The sequence below is a fragment of the Henckelia pumila genome, chromosome 4 (assembly GCF_033568475.1).
Source record: "Henckelia pumila isolate YLH828 chromosome 4, ASM3356847v2, whole genome shotgun sequence".
NCBI classification, from domain to species: Eukaryota; Viridiplantae; Streptophyta; class Magnoliopsida; order Lamiales; family Gesneriaceae; genus Henckelia; species Henckelia pumila.
In genome coordinates this window covers 189,515,948-189,538,257 of record NC_133123.1, presented here as the reverse complement: position 1 = coordinate 189,538,257, position 22,310 = coordinate 189,515,948, and the positions used below count along the sequence as shown (strand labels likewise).

General features: G+C 38.7%; 1 protein-coding gene across 1 annotated transcript; it reads left to right on the top strand.

The window, feature by feature from the left end:
• Window positions 1-6,774: 6,774 nt before the first annotated feature.
• Window positions 6,775-18,059, top strand: LOC140862458 (uncharacterized). Its single transcript, XM_073265481.1, has 4 exons — window positions 6,775-7,783; window positions 7,877-8,032; window positions 8,108-8,353; window positions 17,824-18,059. Exons 1-4 carry the CDS (start codon window positions 6,775-6,777, stop codon window positions 18,057-18,059), a joined length of 1,647 nt encoding a protein of 548 aa, XP_073121582.1.
• The last annotated feature ends 4,251 nt before the right edge of the window (window positions 18,060-22,310 follow it).

Here is a 22,310-nt window from a genome sequence, read left to right as displayed (position 1 = left end):
ATAAAGCTTGGTTGGTAGCTCAAGGGTATACACAGGTTGAAGGGGTGGATTTTGATGAAACCTTTGCTCCTGTAGCCCGTATTGAGTCTGTCCGACTTTTTCTTGCAATTTCGTGTAACATGGGAATGCAACTTTTTCAAATGAATGTAAAAAGTGCCTTTTTGAATGAGATCCTAAATGAAGAAGTTTTTGTTAAACAACCTAAAGGGTTTGAGGATCCAAATCATCTTGATTATGTGTATAAGTTGAAAAAGGCATTGTATGGATTGAAGCCAGCACCACGTGCATGGTATGGAAGACTTACTGAGTACTTGCTCAATATTGGTTTCAAAAGAGGTGAAGTTGATAAGACTTTGTTTGTGCAAAAGTCTCAAGGTAATGTCTTAATTTGCCAAATTTAAGTTGATGATATAATTTTTTGTGCTTCAAATGATAAACTTGTTGATGATTTTGTGAAGTGCATGTCTTCTACATTTGAGATGAGCATGGTTGGTGAGTTAACTTATTTCTTGGGCTTGCAAGTGAAACAAATGCATGATGGTATATTTCTGTGTCAAAGAAAGTATGCTAAAAATCTTGTAAAAAAGTTTTTGAATGACAACACTAAACACATGCGCACACCTATGGGGTCTAATGAAAAACTGTCTAGAGAGGATGTTGTCGAAGGTGTTGACAACACCCTCTACAGAAGCATGATTGGTAGTCTTTTGCATTTAAGTACTACTAGACCTGATATCATGTATTGTGTTTGTTTGTGTGCTAGATACCAGTCTAACCCAAAAGTTACCCACTTGAAGGCCGTAAAACGTATATTGAAATATGTGGCAGGTACTTTGAATTTGGGTTTGTGGTACACTAAAGAAACCAATTCGAACTTGGTAGGATTTAGTGATGCTGATTGGACTGGGGATTTAGATGAGAGAAAGAGTACTTCGGGAGGATGTTTCTACTTGGAGAATAACTTAGTGTCATGGTATAGTAAGAAACAAAATTGTGTCTCACTGTCTACTGCCGAGTCTGAGTATGTTGCTGTTGGTAGTTGTTGCTCTCAACTCCTTTGGATGAATCAAATGATAAATGATTATGGTGTTAAGAGTGATACTCCAATTGTGTACTGTGATAATTCTAGTGCCATTGATATATCCAAAAATGCAGTACAACACTCTCAAACCAAACACATTGACATTAGACATCACTTCATTCGAGATTTGGTCGAGAAAAGTATGATCTTAATTGAGTTTGTTGGAACTAATAACCAATTAGCTGATATATTCACAAAAGCTTTGGATTTCGAGAGATTTTCCAGTCTAAGGAAGTCTCTCAGTATATGTGCATTATAGACAGAACCGAGATGTTGTCAGGAGTGTTGCCAACACCCTGTGACAACACCTTTTCATGCATGTGCATTTTTAGGATCTTAAGCATATTGCATTCATGCATTCATTACGTTTTGTGATGTGTTGGAACTTTGTAACCATTGACTAGTTTTCACTCAGGATTCTTTGAAAAATATTTTACAGTTTAATTCGGATAAATTGAAGAAGAATTCTGACTAAGTCAAGAAGTAGTGGAGGGACGTTCGTGTATTCCATGATCTTGTCCCAAATGAAAAGTGACTTTGCAAAATCAGAATAACAAAAGAACAAAATTGGTTAAGCTTGAATTGAATCAATCATCAAATTTGATTGATAATCAGAAGCAAATGGAAAAAGCTACCTAAAGGGGTCCATTGGAAGATCGTGCCTTTAGTGTGCAGGCTACCACTTCTGTAAAAATAATAAAGTGGATATCAAAATTTTTTAGAATCCTGAAGTGTTGCTGGGAGATGTTGCCAACATCGTGGATAACACCTAATTTGTCTTCATATATTTGTGCATAAAATTGCATTTTATTTTTATGTCACATTTTGTTTTAGACATAATTAGGACATGCATATTTTTACTTGTGAATATATTTGGCCGAAAGGTTATAAATTCTGATCAAACGAAAATTTTGAATTTTTCCCTATCCTCTAAATTTTTGAATTTGAATGGATTGGATTTTGTTTCAAGTGGTGTTATATTCTGATGAGGATTTAAATTTGGAAATATTTGATGAAATATTTGGACCTAGATTATCGATGGAAATCAAAAAGATTTATTGCCTAATTAAATCGGATTTGTTACCATTTTTGAAGAGTAACCGTTGGGGATTTTGTTACCGTTGGGGCCTACTCAGAATCTGAGTTAGAATAGGAAAACATTTGGTGTGATATATATTTGTGTTCTTTTCTGTTTAAGGAAATATTCTATTTCTTTGCTTCTTATCGCTCCATTGTATTCTCTGTACTCTCGGTTTTCAAATTGAATTTCTTTGTCTTTCTTTCTCACATATTCAAATGGCAGGAAAGGGTTTTGATCCCCAAAATATTCGATCGGAGATGGGTCACACTAAAGATGTTGCTGAAGGTGTGACCACACCTCAGTCACAACACCCCATGATCGAGCATGCCATCGTTCCTATTGCCGAGGAACTTGTGCCCCTGGACTCCATCTCCCCAGGAGAGCCTGGTAATGCCATCGATGTGGAGAATTTACCAGAAATGAGCGTGCTGAACAAGGTGTTTCGTACGAAACCCTTGACTTGCCGATCCAAGAGGCAAGCTGGATACAATCCTGATTATACAGCATCGAAGAGATTTCGAGGAAAGGGTCAATCCTCTAGACCATTGTTGGTAGATACTAAGTTTACTTCTGGAGATGAAAGCTCAGATGAAGATTTCAAGCTAGTACGCCGAAAAAGGGGAAAATCGAGTACCCAGGAGCCATCTGGAGATGCTATTCCGGTTCCTTTTGCTACTGAAAGCAAATCAGCAAGTGATTCCTCTGATAAGGACTCCACAGAGTCAGAAACTCCATCACCTTCTGCTGCTACTGCTGAAGAGAAAGATGCAACTGCATCCATTCCTGTTCATGAGGAACCTTCACATACTGTTCCTCCTGGTGTGTCTGATGATGAGGAGATGTCAATAGCCCAGTTCATGGCTTAAATGAAGAAGTCTAAAGGCAAGAAGCCTACATCCACTGCTACAGCTCCTGTTCCAGAATCCGAGGATGAACCAGATGAGGAGATGATCGCAGAATTTGCTGACAACCGCCCTCAACCTTCTGATAGTTCCAGCTCTGATTCAAATGAAGATTCAGATGCTGAGAAGGAGTTGGAAGAAGGGTCAGATTCTGATGACTCTGAAGAAGAAGTGGAAGGTGCTGAGGAAGGTGTTGCCGACACCCTGAACAACACCTTAGGTGAAGAATACCAGGTAAACTCATCCTATTCATCTGCTTTTTACTCCAAGGAGATTGCTGATTGCTGGGAGAAGTATGCTGATCGAGAGTTCCTGGAGGACCACAAGATTGATGTGGATAGCTATGGAGCTCAAAACATGGTCAAATTTTTTGAGGTAAGGAACATACTTTCTACAGTAACTACTGCTGGTCCTTATTGCAGAGAACTTGTGCGTGAGTTCTACTGTAATCTCACTGAGGCCGTGAAGGATCCAAGATACATGAAGTATGGGAAAGTTTATGTGCGTGGGCAGATTTTCTCTTTCAGTCCTGCCATTATAAATGGATTTCTCCAGACTCCTGCTTCTGATGATGCTTCTCTGCCTACCATGGATGAGATGACATCTGTCATCACTGGAGGACATGTTACTATTTTCTCAGCTCATCCTAAGAAGCTGCAGGTAGCCAAGCTCACTTCTTTGTACTCTGTTCTACACAAAATTTCTGTGAAGACCTGGACTCCATCAGGAAATTCTACTGTGGTTACCAAGCATCAAGCCCCTGTCTTGTATGCTATTGGTACTGGAATTGCATTCAACTATGGCCGAATCGTGTTCGACACAGTCATGGCCTTTGCAGATTGTGCTCAACCTACATTGAAGCTGCCTTATCCATCACTCATCTATTCTATGCTGCTGTCTCTAGAGATTGAGAAGGATGATGATGAGGTACTTACTGAGCCTGGGGAGTTGCTAAAGATCGCACCTGCATTGCTCAAAGGAAATAGGAAGATAGACCTTCCATGGTCTGAGTCAGCTGATGTCGCAGGTGTTGTGGCAGGTGTTGCCAACACCCCCTCTGCCACTGCTGTTTTTGTACCCCCTTCTGCTGCTCAAGATGTTGATCCTGCATTCATTCAAGCTCAATTGGTGCATGCTGAGCAGAAGATTGCTCAAGCGAAGGCTGACCTAGCCTATTACGAAGGGTTAAATGCTCACTATGAGTCTATTTTAAGTGAAGCTGGCCCTTTTGAACAAAAAGGGGGAGAAAGAAGTGAAACAGAAGAAGCTGAATCTGAGAGCACTCAATTTTAATCTTAGTTTTAGTTTTCTTTTTGTTTTGCTAGTTTAGTTTAATTTTTTTGTTTAGTCTTAGGTATTGTGTTTTTTGCTCTGATCCTAATCAAAACTGTTTCGATGTTAGCTCTGACGTATTGTACCTAGATGTTGCCAAAATCTCGTGACAACACCTCTGCTTATACTTAGGGGGAAAATCTATTCAGGGGGAGTTTTGATTAAGGGGGAGTTTTGTTGATTTGTTTGTGAGTTAAATGTGTTTTGTACAGAAAGACAAAAAGGAGGAGATTGAAAGGAATATTTTATTCCGTAAAATCATCCTAATTGAAAAAGATTTTATCTAATATCTTTTGCCTTTCTTGGACATGAAGTAATTTTATATAAGTTATTTATTTCCATGAATAACTTGATTTGAGATATGATTAAGTTTATCATAATATTTATTATCTTATCTCTAATGATTTAATTCCTTTACTATGTAGATTTGACTTGATCAAAAAGGAACAAGATCTAGAATCCCATGACTACAAGAAAATAACTACAAGGAAGGATTCTAGACTATATATTGAAGGAAGGAGACCGATAAAAGGTGACAACGATATAGCTTCAAAATACGTACGTTGAGAAAGAATTGAAGATCTTCTGAAGTTGGTATCGGTCGTGGTTGCTTGAAGCCGTGAAGAACACTCGAAGATTGTTGATCGAAGAAGTGTGCTACTCACGTGTTTTGGCTTTAAGATTTTTCTCCTTATCTTGTTTTACTATTCTATCTTGCATAGTATTTTTAGGAGAACTTTTTACTCTTTATTTTCTCACTTGTTTTGAGAAATTGATTTTTACAATAATCACTAGTTTTAGGGTTTGTAAAACTCTTTGAAAGTTTACTAGTGAAGTTTTGCCCTGAGGCGCTGCAAGAGTATTTTATACTCTTGCTTAAATCATTTGAGTCTGTTTATTGGTTGCTTGTTTATTTTATTTACGCTTTAATTTTTTTCCGCTGCAAATTACTCAAGTTGTTATAGTAGGTGTTGTCAACACCTTGTGACAATACCTCAAACAATTTATGTGCAACCTTAATTCCTTTATATATATATATATATATATTCTGTATGAATTGAATAAGAATAATTTCATACAATTGGGACAGACACATTAAATGTGCGATTAACTTAATTAAATATTGGTAATTCCTATTTTGTTGACCAAAATGAAATGTCTAAACACGTGTGGCATAGACATGTCGGCATTATGATTGAGGGCCTTGCATCATGAATTTGTTCGGCCATTGACCTACGGGCTACGTGCTCCTTTTTGTTTTATTTTCTTTTTATGCATTAATTTATTTATTTTGAGGTTGACAGTGAAACGATTGAACCAAGGATATGAGCCCATACCTCCCTTAGTTCCATTTTTCTATAACTAAAATTTTATTTACGTGATCCACGATATATTATTTTATATAATTAACGATAAATATTAGTAAATCATAGGATTGAAAAACGTGTGTAGAGAGAGGTGAATACACACTGAAAGGAATTTTAATTTCTTGAAAATCTTTTTCTTAAGTGTGTTAATTATAATACTGAATTTTGACTTCTAGACAAAATATTTGATATGATATGGTTAAATATTCTATGAACTCGATAATATATTTAGAATAAATATTTAACTTTATTAAATTATATCTTGATATCGAATTGAAGAGTTTTATGGTTATTAAATATTATCAAGATATATGTGTTTATATTTAATAGAGTTATATTCCTAATAAACACTTGTTTCCTTAATTGTGTAGGACTCTATAAGGAAATTCCTTCTATGCGTAGACACTTATCTATAAGTAAAGGGATTTTGTGCACAAACAAGAGAGAGCTTCAGACATCAATTCTCATAGCTATGATTGAAGAATTCTGATCAAAGAGTTGAAGGTTTCTGAAGACAATTTGCAATCGTTGTTATTGTGTCTGCCCGTGTTGCCGTTAGTATTGAATACATCGAAGACAACACTGTGGAAATAGTGTTGTTCGAAGATTTTTTGTGTCTATTCAAATTTAGGCTACGAGAGTTGCAACTGATTTGTTTTACTCTAATTTATTTAGGATGCAAGTTTGATTTCTGAACTTATTGAGAAATTTAAGAATTATTTATTTTTTTGTAAAATCACTAGTATTTTTTTGTAAGACCGATCTTACTTTTTCTAGTGATATTTAGCCATAAGGCACTCGCATGAGTTTTTATACTCGTGCAAAATTATTTAATTGTGTTTTATTTACGCTTTAATTTTTACTGCACTGTGTTGTCGTTAGTGTTACAACACCAAGTACAACACTGTCTGTTTTTACATAACAAACTAAGTACACGTCTTCTTTCACGTGGCATCAGAGCCACCACTTGACTTTACTAAGTGAGTTCCCTGTTTTCGTTACAGGTTTGTTATGGATACTCCGTACACAAATGTTGCAATTCGTCCACCAATTTTGGATGGGACAAATTACGGTACATGGAAACTGAAGATGAGCATATACATACAATCTATTGATTCCAGGGCCTGCCAACGTGTTCTTGATGGTTGGTCACCACCAATGAGAGATAAAGAAGGCGGTGGACCCAAACCAAGAACACAATGGAAAGCCGATGAAATCTATTCATCTAATTATAGTGCTAAAGCCATTAATGCTATTTTTACTTCTGTGGACATGAATATGTTTAATATTATTGGTACTTGTGTTTGTGCAAGGAATGCTTGGAAGAAACTTCAAACTCATTGTGAAGGCTCGGCAAGTGTCAAGAAAACAAGGATGCGTCTCTTAACTTCAAAGTTTGAGAAATTGATAATGGAAGAAAATGAGATCATCATGCAATACAATACTAGATTGAAGAGTCTTGCTAATGAAGCATCTGTCTCTGGTGATCCTATTTCGAATGAAATACTTGTGTCCAAAGTACTTTGTTCTGTCCCAAAAAGATTTCACACCAAATTTTGTGCTACAGATGAATCTAAGGATACATCTATAATGGGTTTAGATGAATTAATCAGCTCTCTTCGCACATATGAGATGGAGATGGAAGTAGAAGATGATTATAAAGGTAAGTCCATTGCTTTTCAAGTGTCTAATGATACTTACAATGATTTTTCTGAGATGAAGCAGAAAGTGAAGGAATCAGATATAGAAGATGACTCTATTGCCTTGATCACAAAAAAATTTGGTGATTATCTTAAGGTGATGAAAGAAAAGAAGAAAAGTGAGAAAGGTGCACAACCTTTGAAATTTCCTAGTCTATCTACTTCAGAAAAACCTCAGAAACCAGCGACTACTCGAGGACCTCGTCCAAAGTATGAGAGTAAGAATCAGTTCTCTAGTAAGAATTTTGATAATATTAAATCCAGGGAATGTCATGGATATGGACACTATGCATATGAGTGTGCCAATAATCTTCGGAAATGTATGAATGTTTCTCTGAGTGATGAGGATTCTGAGGAAGAATAGGAGAAGAATGAATAGGTAGATTTTATTTCCTTTACTGCTTTGTTGGAAGGTAAGAGAAATTTTCAGGTAAATCCACTTGGTGTTGGCTCCGGTGTTGCAACACCTGGGTGCAACACAATTCAAAAATCTGTTTGTCTTGTGGCTTCTAACTTTGATAATTCCAGTGATCATGATGAACAGGTAGCTGAAGCATATACTCTGAAAGGTATATAGAAACTCTATGAGGAGTTGTACAGTGATTGGATCAAGAGGAATCAGTTGAATACATCTCTCTCCAAAGAGAATACTGAATTGAAAGCTGCTATGTCTAGGCTGGAGGTTCTCATAAGCAAGAAAGATCTGGAATTGGGATTACTGAATAGTGAACTTGAAAAATCAAAAACAACTCTTGCCAGATTTAATTCAAGTTCTAACAAACTTGATTCTCTTTTGAATATGGGCAAAGATGATAAGTTTGGACTTGAGTTTAAAGATAGTGTGTTTGAAATTGGTGAATCTTCTAAATCACCAGTGTTCATGAAGGAAGGTAGCATCAATACTTCTAAACAACCTTCAGTGGCGTCCCAAGTTAAGAAACCTATACAAGAGAAAAATGTTCCTGTCGCAAAGCCAAAACAACGGAAGCGTCCTTTTATGTGTCATTATTGTCTCAAACCTGGTCACATCAGGTCGTTTTGTCGTAAACTCAAAAATGACTATCTAGTGTTGTGAGACCTCGATTATAAACATCTAATCTAGGGATTAAACAACACTAAGACAACCAAAGGTTAAAGAAATTAAAAGAATTTTTTTTTTTGAAAATAGTGCCTCGCTCGATCCGCATGATCTTGCGGATCGAGCGAGCAACTTTTGCCAAAGCTACTGCCCGAAAAACTCAGCCCTCGCTCGATCCGCAAGATCTTGCAGATCGAGCGAGCCACAAAAAAATTTGAACAGAGGACTGCACAGCTTGCCCTCGCTCGATCCGCAAGATCTTGCGGATCGAGCGGTGACAGAAACAGAACAAAACAGCAGAAATCATGCTAGAACTTGAGTCCAAAACCAACAACATTTTACCATGCATTACAATCACAAGTTCTCCAACTAATACATGAAATTCTAGGGTTACACAACCGCTCAAAAGTATTGGATTTGTAACGACAAACTTTCAACACAGCTCGCATAAACAATACAATAACATAACGAAGTTCGATATCTAAACATGTTCAAATACAACTAGGTAGACATGCCGACACGACTTCTAAACCGAGTCTCACTACTAGCTCTCCCTCTTGTTGCTAACCAGGCCTTCGCTGACTTGGTCCTGCCCCACCTGTTGCCAAGTATACATACAAAACAAAGCAACAGCCGGATAAACCGGTGAGAATGATAATCCCAAGAAAAAAAAACATATCAAGTAATACAACAATAAATATGCTTTCAAGACAACAACGAAATCAATAACGATGTAATGAAATGCATGTCTTTAAACCGGGATATCAAATCTGATAACGAGGGATTGCTGCTGTGCTTTTGGGATCCCGAGGGTGAGATTACGTAACGACTCACCGACTCACCCAATCGAGGTGGTGCCACGTGTCTCACTCCTCTAGACTTTGAGCAACTATAATGAGTATGCTAGCACTAGGTGAAACGACTACGACCTAGGCCACTCAATCATAGTTCCCAAACGTCTAAACAAAAAGGGCGGTTCTGCCCGCTGAAAATAAGATTAGCTCAAGATGAATGCATAACAGAAACATAAAACATAGACATATAACAAAAGCTCAATCAAAACAACAAAACACAAGTTCCTCATGCTAGAACGAGTGTAGATGCAAGTATGTGATTTTAAGGGAAACTCGAGAACCAACTGTCCCGAGTAGGCTATCCCGCTATCGATGTCTGCTTTTACCTTTCAATGCAGTAGTTCCAACTCTGGATAAGCTACAACAAAAGGTTTAATCAACAACTAAACAATCCAAAAACAAAGGCAACGGTTCAAGGTAATCTCTTTACCGTTCTTCGTCCAATTCTCGACGACCAAATGCTATTAATCTTGGGCTTGACAAGCTCCAAACGAATCTGTTCAGATACCAATAAATGATCAATAACCACGATCAACTTACAAGCCAAGATCACAACTCAAAAACGGTTCGAAATCCCAAAAACTCAAACCGACGGCATAACGGCTATAAACTGAACAAACCGAAAACGCAGACAGCAGTTCAATACCGATAACAACTCAATTCAATGATAATACAACAACAACAAGGCAATCCCAACAAATCTCAAAACCCACATTTTCGAAAATGGCTTCCAAAAATCATAACAATTCCGAACGTCGCTCTATTTCAAAACCGACAGATAATAAACGATCAGAACTCTGAAGAGAACAACATACTCGAATCTAGAACGATTCTAACAACATCCAAAAACTAGAATACGTCGGATCGAAGAAGAACTTACGATATAACGAAGTTCTCGTTGCCGTGATCGCTAATCTTGCTTCAGAAATAATTTCTAATGGACGGATCAACCGGAAACCGAGATTGGAAAAGCTTGAAAGGCGTTTCCCCAAGCTTCAATGGTGCTTCATGGTTTGGGGAGGAAGAGGAGACTTCTCAAATAAAAATCTAAGTGTAGATAATATATAAAATCCCATATTTGCGTTTTAGTCCCTGAAATTTCCAAAATTTGCAAAAAGGACCCTGATCAAAATCAAGTCGGCTCGAGAACTCTGTAATCTCCGATTAACTCAAATAAAATCATTTAAGATAAAAACTGGGCGTTACAATTCTCCCCCACTAAGAAGAGATTTCGTCCTTGAAATCAACGAGAACCACAACTCATAAGATAGAATAAAGAACTAAAGACAGTAAGAAGAACTCACGTCATCCGAATAACTCCGGAAATTGCTGTCTCATGTCAGATTCTGTCTCCCAAGTCGCTTCCTCGACTCCGTGATGTCTCCACTGCACTTTCACCAACGGAATCAACTTGGTTCTGAGTTTCTTTTCTTTCCGATCAAGGATCTGAATCGGTCGTTCAAAATAGCTCAGAGTCTCGTCTAACTCGGCTTCATCAGGCTGAAGGATATGAGAAGGATCTGGATGATACTTTCACAGCATAGAGACGTGAAAAACGTCGTGAATACCAGATAAAGACGGAGGAAGTGCAAGCCTGTAGGCAAGATCGCCTATCTTCTCGAGAATCTCGTATAGCCCGATGAATCTCGAAGATAACTTCCCTCTCTTACCGAATCTAATGGTGCCTCTGAACGGAGAAATCTTAAGGAAAACGCGGTCTCCCTGCTCGAAACTCAGAGGTCTACATCTGACGTTCGCATACTTCGCCTGTCTATCTTGAGCTGACTTCATTCTGGTCTGAATGATCTTAACCTGCTCTGCCATAACTCTAAGCATATCCGGTCCCAAATCTGGTGACTCGGACAAGTCATCCCAAAACAACGGAGATCGGCATTTCTTACCATACAATGCCTCAAAAGGCGCCATACCGATACTCGCTTGGAAGCTGTTGTTGTAAGAAAACTCAACAAGAGGCAAAGAATCCTGCCAACTAGTGCCAAAGTCTAGCACTACCGCTCGCAGCATATCCTCTAACGTCTGAATAGTCCGCTCTGACTATCCATCCGTCTGAGGATGATAAGCTGTACTCAGATGCAATCGAGTGCCAAGTGCCTCCTGAAGATTGCCAGAAGTGCGAAGTGAATCTAGGATCTCTGTCTGAAACGATCGACTTCGGCACACCATGCAATCTCACAACATTGCTAACATACAACTCAGCCATCTGATCATAACGATACGTCATCCTGTACGGAATAAAACAAGCAGACTTCGTCAATTGGTCGATCACTACCCAAATAGCATCGCATCCTCAAACGGATTGTGGTAGCTTCGTGACGAAATCCATGGAAATGTGATCCCATTTCCATTCAGGAACAGATAGACTGTGCAACAGACCTCCTGGTCGCTTCCGCTCTGCTTTTACCTGCTGACAATTCAAACACCGAGATACAAACCTTGCCACATAGCTCTTCATTCTCTTCCACCAGAACTGGTTCTTCAGGTCGTTGTACATCTTACGACCTCCAGGATGAATACTAAACCGACTACAATGAGCCTCTCGGAGAATACGTTGTCTCAACTCCGGAATATCAGGCACAACAATACGGTTATTCACCAACAAAACATCATCTCTAACCTGGAATTCAGACAGATGTCCAGATCTGACTTTCTCTACTGAAACCTGAATGCTCGGCTCAGACTTCTATGCTTCTCTGATTGCAACTAACAACTCCGGCTCGGCTTGAATAGCAAACACTCTAATAGTCTCCCTATCTGTTTCAAACTCTAAACCAGAAGTGCAACAATCATCGATCAACTGAGAAACACCAATAGTAGAAAGAGATAAAGAACATAGCTTTGGGCTCAAGGCATCTGCAACTGCATTCGACTTTCCCGGATAATACTTGATTTCGCAGTCAAAATCCTTCAACAGATCTAACCATCTTCTCTGTCTCATATTCAGCTCTGCCTGTGAAAACAAGTACTTAAGGCTCTTATGGTCAGAAAAGATCTTGAAAGACTCACCATAAAGATAGTGACGCCAGATCTTCCGAGCAAAGATGATCGCAACTAGTTCAAGATCATGAACCGGATAACGAGTCTCGTGCGGTTTCAGCTGCCTCGATGCATACGCTATCACATGCTTATGCTGCATAAGAACACAACCCAAGTCTCGGTTATAAGCATCACAATAGACTGTGAAACCTCCAGTACCCTACGGAATAAAAAGAATCGGAGCACTGGTCAGTCTCCTCTTCAGATCAACAAAGCTAGCCTCACAATCTGCAGTCCAGACAAAAGGCGCATTCTTCTGAGTCAGCTGGGTAATTGGTTTGGCAATAGACGAGAAACCCTCGATGAAACGACGGTAATAACCAGCTAAACCCATGAAGCTTCGGATCTCCGGCACTGAAGTAGGTCTAGGCCAATTCATAACTGCTTCAATCTTGCTGGGATCGACAGAAATCCCATCTTCAGAAATAATATGACCGAGAAAGACAACTCGATCTAACCAGAATTCACACTTAGACAGCTTGGCAAACAACTGCTCAACTCGCAAAATCTGCAATACGGTCCTCAAGTGCTCTGCATGGTCAGTACGGTTCTTTGAATAAATAAGAATATCATCAATGAAGATAATGACAAAATCATCTAGATAACGCTGAAAGATACGGGTCATCAAACTCATAAAAATAGCTGGAGCGTTAGTCAAACCGAACGGCATGACTATAAACTCAAAATGACCATACCTCATCCTGAATGCGGTCTTAGGAACGTCTTCCTCTCGCACTCTCAACTGGTGATAACCTGACCTCAGATCAATCTTAGAGTAGACAGAAGAACCCTGCAGTTGATCAAAAAGGTCATCTATTCGGGGTAAAGGATACCTGTTCTTAACTGTAGCCTGATTCAATTGGAGGTAGTCGATACAGAGCCGCATAGAACCATCCTTCTTCCGAACAAAAAGCACAGGAGCACCCCAAGGCGATACACTAGGTCTGATGTATCCCTTGGCAATCAAATCCTCAAGCTGTTCCTTCAACTCTCTCAATTCAACAAGTGCCATATGATAAGGAGCTTTTGAAATAGGTTGAGTACCTGGCACTAAGTCAATGCTGAATTCGATTTCTCGAATAGGTGGCAAACCAGGAACATCTTCCGGGAACACATCAGCAAATTCTCTAACCACCGGTAAATCTACCAAAGCTGGGCTAGATTTCAGTACATCAACCGCATAAACCAAAAATCCTTCTGCACCTCTCTGTAGCAAACGTGTCATAGATAACACTGAAATCAAAGGAATTCTAGATCGAGAACCCTTACCAAAGAATTTTCACTCGTCTGCCATTTCAGGTCTGAACCTGACAACTTTCAGAAAACAATCGACTGTTGCCCTATACTTGGTTAAAGCATCTATACCAACAATACAATCAAAATCTGATAGTCCAAGTACAATACAGTTGATTTATAACAAATTTCCATCAAAACACAGTTCACAGTTCCTGACTAATCGGATAGAAACAATTCCTCCACCCAAAGGTGAAGTAACAGCTACTACTGTAGGCAACAACTCAGTAGGCAAAACATGCAATAACACAAATTTCTCAGAGATAAAGGAATGGGAAGCACCTGTATCTATCAAGACATGAGCAGAATAACCGAAAATCGAACAGTTACCTGCTATAACATCGTCAGGTGCTGCTTGAGCCTGATCCTCTGTCAGAGCAAAGACTCGTGCTTGCTGTCTCGGAGGCTGATTTGCACTTGTACTACCTCCCTGTCTGTTTTGCTGCTGCTGAGGTTGGAAAGAGTGAACTGTAGAAGACTGCCTCTCGGGTTGAGCTGGAGGTCAAGATGAACTTCCACTCTGAGCTCTATCTCTGTTACGCTGAGGGCATACTTTAGAGAAGTGTCCCGGTTGCTGACAGGTGTTACAATTGCCAAAGAATCCCACACACTGATCCGGTGAGTGTTTTCCTCCACACTTGCTACAGTACAAGGATGATGATCCAGAGCTCTGTCCTGAACCAAACTGTCGGGAACCACTGGAACTAGACGAACTCTTCCCCTGCCTTTTGAACTGTTTACCTCTTGCCTTGTACTGATCCTTTATGTTTCCCCCACTACTACCACCTTCATACCTCTGCTGCTGGTACTGATGCTGAGATGGTTGATTCTGATACTGAGACGGTTGGTTCTGATACTGCCTCTGCTGCTGAGGTGCCACCTGATTACCTCTTTGCCTCCACAAGCCTGCTTCTGCTCCCTTTGCGTGATTCATGGAATCCGCAAAGTTGTTAGGCCTGTTGGTGTTAACCAACGTGAAGACGTCGAGGTTCAAACCATTTATGGACTGATCTGCCTTAGCTTCTTCATCTCCGGCAATTAGTGGTGCAAAACGCAACAGACTATCAAACTTGGCGATGTACTCTTCGATGTTCAGATTCCCTTGCTTCAAATTTGCAAACTCTGCTCCCTTATCCTTACGATATGAGATAGGGAAAAACCGCTTATAAAACTCAGATTTAAAAAGAGTCCAAGTAACTTCCGTACCTCTACTCTCAAATGCTTTCTTAGTCATGATCCACCAGCTCTTAGCACCACCACGCAGCTGATGAATTACTAACATGATTCGACGGTCATCAGTGTAGTCAATGGAATCAAACAACTGATCCATATCATCCAACCAACTTTCGCAGTCAACTGGATTTTCTGAACCCATCAACAACGGCGGATTGAACGACTGAAACCTCTTCAGCAAGGTTTCCATAGGAGTCGCTGAAGCATCCAACTGATCAACTTCAGTGCTAGCTTGCTCAGTTGCAGGGATAACTGGAGGTGTGTTTCTGTTTATCACTCGACGAGGACCCATCTGATAATCAAAGGTTAGGACACGAGATATCTCAATCGCTACAATCAGTGTCCTTACAACTGCTTGGAATATCGGATACCATTCGATAACAGAAACAGTTATATCTCAAGTAGATCATGCTTTATAAATTAAATCACATAACCATGTAATTCAATAATTCTCAATAATAAAGCATGCTCGCAGGGAATTAAGTACACAGTTAAAGTAATTCAACACATGCGAGGAGCCAATACACGCAGACTCGATCTACCCGCTCACTCTAGTTCGACCAAGAATCTTAACTCTCTGATACCACTTAATGTGAGACCTCGATTCTAAACATCTAATCTTGGGATTAAACAACACTAAGACAACCAAAGGTTAAAGAAATTAAAAGAAATATTTTTTTTTTGAAAATAGTGCCTCTCTCGATCCGCATGATCTTGCGGATCGAGCGAGCAACTTTTGCCAAAGCTACTGCCCGGAAAACTCAGCCCTCGCTCGATCCGCAAGATCTTGCAGATCGAGCGAGCCACAAAAAAATTTGAACAGAGGACTGCACAGCTTGCCCTCGCTCGATCCGCAAGATCTTGTGGATCGAGCGGTGACAGAAACAGAGCAAAACAGCAGAAATCATGCTAGAACTTTAGTCCAAAACCAACAACATTTTATAATGCATTACAATCACAAGTTCTCCAACTAATACATGAAATTCTAGGGTTACACAACCGCTCAAAAGTATTGGATTTGTAACGACAAACTTTCAACATAGCTCGCATAAACAATACAATAACATAACGAAGTTCGATATCTAAACATATTCAAATACAACTAGGTAGACATGCCGACACGACTTCTAAACCGAGTCTCACTACTAGCTCTCCCTCTTGTTGCTAACCAGGCCTTCGCTGACTTGGTCCTGCCCCACCTGTTGCCAAGTACACATACAAAACAAAGCAACAACCGGATAAACCGGTGAGAATGATAATCCCAGTAAAAACAACATATCAAGTAATACAACAATAAACATGCTTTCAAGACAACAACGAAATCAATAACGATGTAATGAAATGCATGTCTTTAAACCGGGATATCAAATCTGATAACGAGGGATTGCTGCTGTGCTTTTGGGATCCCGAGGGTGAGATTACGTAACGACTCACCGACTCACCCAATCGAGGTGGTGCCACGTATCTCACTCCTATATACTTTGAGCAACTATAATGATAATGCTAGCACTAGGTGAAACGACTACGACCTAGGCCACTCAATCATAGTTCCCAAACGTCTAAACAAAAAGGGCGGTTCTGCCCGCTGAAAATAAGATTAGCTCAAGATGAATGCATAACAGAAACATAAAACATAGCCATATAACAAAAGCTCAATCAAAACAACAAAACACAAGTTCCTCATGCTAGAACGAGTGTAGATGCAAGTATGTGATTTTAAGGGAAACTCGAGAACCAACTGTCCCGAGTATGCTATCCCGCTATCGATGTCTGCTTTTACCTTTCAATGCAGTAGTTCCAACTCTGGATAAGCTACAACAAAAGGTTTAATCAACAACTAAACAATCCAACAACAAAGGCAATGGTTCAAGGTAATCTCTTTACCGTTCTTCGTCCAATTCTCGACGACCAAATGCTGTTAATCTTGGGCTTGACAAGCTCCAAACGAATCTGTTCAGATACCAATAAATGATCAATAACCACGATCAACTTACAAGCCAAGATCACAACTCAAAAACGGTTCGAAATCCCCAAAACTCAAACCGACGGCATAACGACTATAAACTGAACAAACCGAAAATGCAGACAGCAGTTCAATACCGATAACAACTCAATTCAATGCTAATACAACAACAACAAGGCAATCCCAACAAATCTCAAAACCCACATTTTGGCTTCCAAAAATCATAACAATTCCGAACGTCGCTCTATTTCAAAACCGACAGATAATAAATGATCAGAACTCTGAAGAAAACAACATACTCGAATCTAGAACGATTCTAACAACATCCAAAAACTATAATACGTCGGATCAAAGAAGAACTTACGATATAACGAAGTTCTCGTTGCCGTGATCGCTAATCTTCCTTCAGAAATAATTTCTAACGGACGGATCGATCGGAAACCAAGATTGGAAAAGATTGAAAGGCGTTTCCCCAAGCTTCAATGGTGCTTCACGGTTTGGGGAGGAAGAGGAGACTTCTCAAATAAAAATCTAAGTGTAGATAATATATAAAATCCCATATTTGCATTTTAGTCCCTGAAATTTCCAAAATTTGCAAAAAGGACCCTGATCAAAATCAAGTCGGCTCGAGAACTCTGTAATCTCCGATTAACTCAAATAAACTCATTTAAGATAAAAATGGGGCGTTACAAGTATGGGAATCCAAAAAGGTGTTGTCTCCTGTGTTGCACAACACCAAGCGCAACACTGGCAAAAGAGGACCTACTGAGAAGAAAATTTGGGTACAAAATTCTGATGTAAATTATTTTGTTATTTATAATTCCTTGAAAGCTAACACTGCAGGAAATTGGTATTTTGATAGTGGAAGTTCTCGGCACATGACAGGTTTGAAAGATCACCTCACGGACTACTTTGAACAAAATGGTGGTAAGGTGACCTACAAAGGTGGTGCAAAAGGAAGAATTGTTGGCAAGGGAACACTCAATGTGGAAGGATTTCCAAAGCTTCATAATGTGCTACAAGATCAGCAGATAATTGCTACCAACTCGGTGAGGAATTGGCCTGTACACACTCAAAGGTTGATGATTTTAGTTTATGGAACCAAAAGCTTGGTCATGTGAATTTCAAGACTTTAAAGAATTTGAGTAAGTTTGATGCTGTAAGAGGACTGCCAAATTTAAAGTCTGGCGTTCCATACATCTGTGGTGCATGACAAAAATGTAAGCAAACCCGTGTGTCGCACCCCGTGTTACAACACTGTGGGACAACACGGTGTCTTGAACTTTTACATATGGACTTGATGGGTCCTATTGAAGCTAAGAGTTATGAAGGTAAGAAATATTTTTTGGTATGTATAGATGATTTTTCTCGTTTTACATGGGTAAGATTTATTAGGGAAAAGTCAGAAACTTTTGATGTTTTTAAGAAATTGTTTAATAAGATCACAAATTTGCATACCTTAACAGTTGCAAGGATTAGAACTGATCATGGAAAGGAATTTGAGAACTCATCTTTTACTTCTTTGTGTGAGAAGAAGGGAATTTCACAAGAGTTTTCTGCTCCAAAAACTCCTCAACAGAACGACATTGCTGAAAGAAAGAATATCTCCAAGAAATTTTGGTCAGAAGCATTAAACACAACGTGTCATATTTCCAACCGTGTTTACTTGAGAAGTGATTCTTCGATGACATCCTATGAGATCATCATGGGAAAGAGGCCAAATCTCAATTACTTTCATGTTTTTGGCTATGTGTGTTATGTTTTGAATGATAGAAATCATCTAGCAAAATTTGATTCCAAAAGTGATAAATGTTTGTTTCTTGGTTATTCTACAAATAGTCGTGCGTATAGGATGTATAACTTAAGAACTAGAATAATTATAGAATCTATTAATGTTGTTTTTGATGATGCTGCAGATTTCAAAGGTAAAACTTTTGAGTATGATGCTGAAGGCTTGCTGGAAATTCCTCTTGAAGAATACAGTGTTGTTCCTGATGTTACAACACCAAGCACAACACTGGTTCCACCTGAAACTGTTCATGAAGAAAATTCTCAAAATAATGAGGAGACTGAGGTAACCATTGAAAAGGACATTCCAAGCAAGATACATAAAAATTCTCCTTCATCACAGATCATTGGAGATGTTCATGGAAGTAGGCAAACCCGAGCTAAGGACAAGGTGGACTACCGTAAGATGGTTGGGTTAGTATGCATGAGTTCCGTGTACTCACAGGTAATGCATTCTTGTTTTGTCTCCAATGTTGAACCTAAGAATGTCAATGATGCTTTGAATGATGAATTTTGGGTAAATGTCATGCATGAGGAACTTGAGCAATTTGTCCGAAATGATGTGTGGTTTTTGGTTCCACCTCCTGATCATGGGAATGTCATTGGTACAAAATGGATTTTCAAAAACAAAACCGATGAATCAGGAAACATCATTAGGAACAAAGCATGGTTGGTTGCTCAAGGGTATACGCAGGTTGAGGGGGTTGATTTTGATGAGACCTTTGCTCCTGTTGCCCGCATTGAGTCAGTCCGAATATTACTAGCTATTGCATGTCATATGGGGATAAAAATTTACCATATGAATGTGAAAAGTGCATTTTTGAATGGTGTTTTAAGTGAAGTGTATGTGAAACAACCAAAGGGCTTTGAGGATCCAAATCACTTGGATCACGTCTATAAGTTGAAGAAAGCACTTTTATGGCTTGAAGCAAGCTCCACGAGCATGGTATGGTAGGTTGATTGAATATTTGCTCGAAATTGGCTTCAAACGAGGTGAGGTTGACAAAACCCTTTTTATTCAAAAATCCAAAGGTAAAATTCTTATTTTTCAAGTTTATGTGGATGACATTATCTTTGGTGCTTGTTCTCAAAAGCATGTTGATAATTTTGTTGAATGCATGTCTTCTAATTTTGAAATGAGCATGGTAGGAGAATTAACTTACTTTCTTGGATTGCAAGTTAAGAAATTGAGTGATGGTATTTTTCTTTGTCAAAGTAAGTATGCAAATAATTTGGTGAAATTTTTTTTCAAAGAGAATGTTAAGAACATGAAAACTCCAATGGGCTCGATTGAAAAATTGGAAAAAGACAGTGTTGCGGCTGGTGTTGACAACACCATATATCACAGCATAATATGGAGTCTTTTGTATTTGACTTCTAGTCATCTTGATATCATGTTCAGTGTGTGTTTATGTGCTAGATACCAATATGATCCAAAGGCAACTCATTTAAAAGTTGTTACGCTTATTTTGAAATATGTTTCGGGTACATTGGATTTGGGATTATGATATAAAAAGAAACAAACACTAATCTTGTTGGTTTTAGTGATGCTGATTGGACTGGTGATGTGAATGATAGGAAAAGAACTACGGATGGGTGTTTTTATCTTAGTAATAATTTGGTTTCATGGTATAGTCGTTGGCAAAAATTGTGTGTCACTTTCGACTGCTGAATCTGAATATGTGGCAGCCGGAAGTTGTTGTTTACAACTTCTTTGGATGAACCAAATGATTGAGGATTATCGTTTTAAGAGTGAGCCTCCCATTGTTTATTGTGATAATTTGAGTGCGATTGATATATCAAAGAATCCAGTTCAACAATCTCGCACAAAACACATTGACATTCGTCATCACTTTATTCGAGATTTGGTAGAAAAATGTATGATTTGAATGGAGTTTGTTGGAACCAACAACTAACTGACAGATATTTTTACTAAAGCATTAGATTTCGAGATATTTTCAACTCTTCGGAGGTCCCTCAGCATGTGTGCATTATAATCCTTTGATGGTGTTGTCTCTAGGTGTTACAACACCACAGACAACACTGTTGTTTTTCTTTTCATGCATTTTTAGAATTATAGGCATTCTTCATTCACTTTGTGATGTGTAGTATTTTAATTTCTATTACAGTAATTCGACTTGTACCAAGTTTTTCAGCAAAAGTTTTATTGAACACACTGGCCCTTGTGTTTTTGAACTTTGACTAAACCACTAAGTAGTTGAGGGATGTACGTGTATTCCATGTTCTTGTCCCATGTGAAAGGTGGTTTCACAAATTCATTGTTCATATTTTTACTAAGTTTGATGACCAATGTCATATGCACAAACTTTATCAATAATCGAAAGAAAATGGAAAAAAAAACTATCTAATTGAGTCCAATGAAGAGTGTTCTTTTAGTGCGCAGCCTACCAATTCTGAAAATTTCCTGAAATCAAGGGTAATAAAGTGTTTAAGTCCCAAATACTTTTTGAAAAACTTTGGTGTTGTTGATGATGTTGCAACACGAGAGGCAACACTATACTTGTGAACATATCATGTGCATGTGATTGCATTTTTATTTTATGTTACACTCCGTTTTAGGCATAAAATAGGTCATGCATATGCATTTTTGAATAATAGGGTTCTGTTTATGGGTAAAAGTTCCAAATAGACAAAATTCGATGATTTACTCTATTTACTGAAAATTGAATTTAGTGATTGATTTTTTGTTTCAGTGGAGTTATGCAGATGTGGAGTTAATTCTGAAATATTTGGGTTGATATCAATCTTGGATTATTACCATAAAATGTGAAGATTTTATTTCCATGTTTTCCAAATATTTTCGGCCGTTGTGAAAGGTCATCGTTAGTAACTTGATGAGATAAGCGTGTTAGGATAGTAATGAGTTTGTTAGGAGAGGATATTGCCGTTTTTGATCTTTTGATCTTATATATCTTTTTCCTTAATTATCGGGTTATTTCATCTTCTCGAAATTTCTGATAACCCCGATTGTAATTTCAGCAAACCTTACCTTATTCTTACTCTCAAATTATCCTTTCAATGGCAGGATTTGATCCTCAAGATATCAAAAGTGAGATGGGCTACAAAGAACCCGATGTTGTCCCCAATATTGCAAAACCAGAAGATCAATCTTCTGCTCCATCTCTAGAAATTGTTCCAGTTCCTGAGGAACCAATTCCTCTTGTTGTTATCGCTCCTGGTGAACCAGGAAACGCGATTGATTTAGAGAATCCTCATGATTTTTCTATTTTCAATCGAGTGTTTCCCGCATCACGTATCAATCGACGCTCCAAGAGACAAGCGGGGTATAAACCTGATTTTACTCTCTCCAAACGTTTTTGTAGAAGAGATCGTCTCTCACTGGCCGATCCTGAGAACACTTCGGGTGATGATTCCGAAGATGCTGATTATGAATTTGTGGCTCGAAAGAAACCAACTGCCACTAATGCACCCTCTGCCCCTGTATCTGTAGCCCCTGCAGGAAGTGATTCAAGTGATTCTAATGCTTCTACAGAGTCTGTTCAGGATAATGTTCCTGAAAATTCCGCACCGGCTGATCTTGCTTTCTCAGATGAGGACGATAC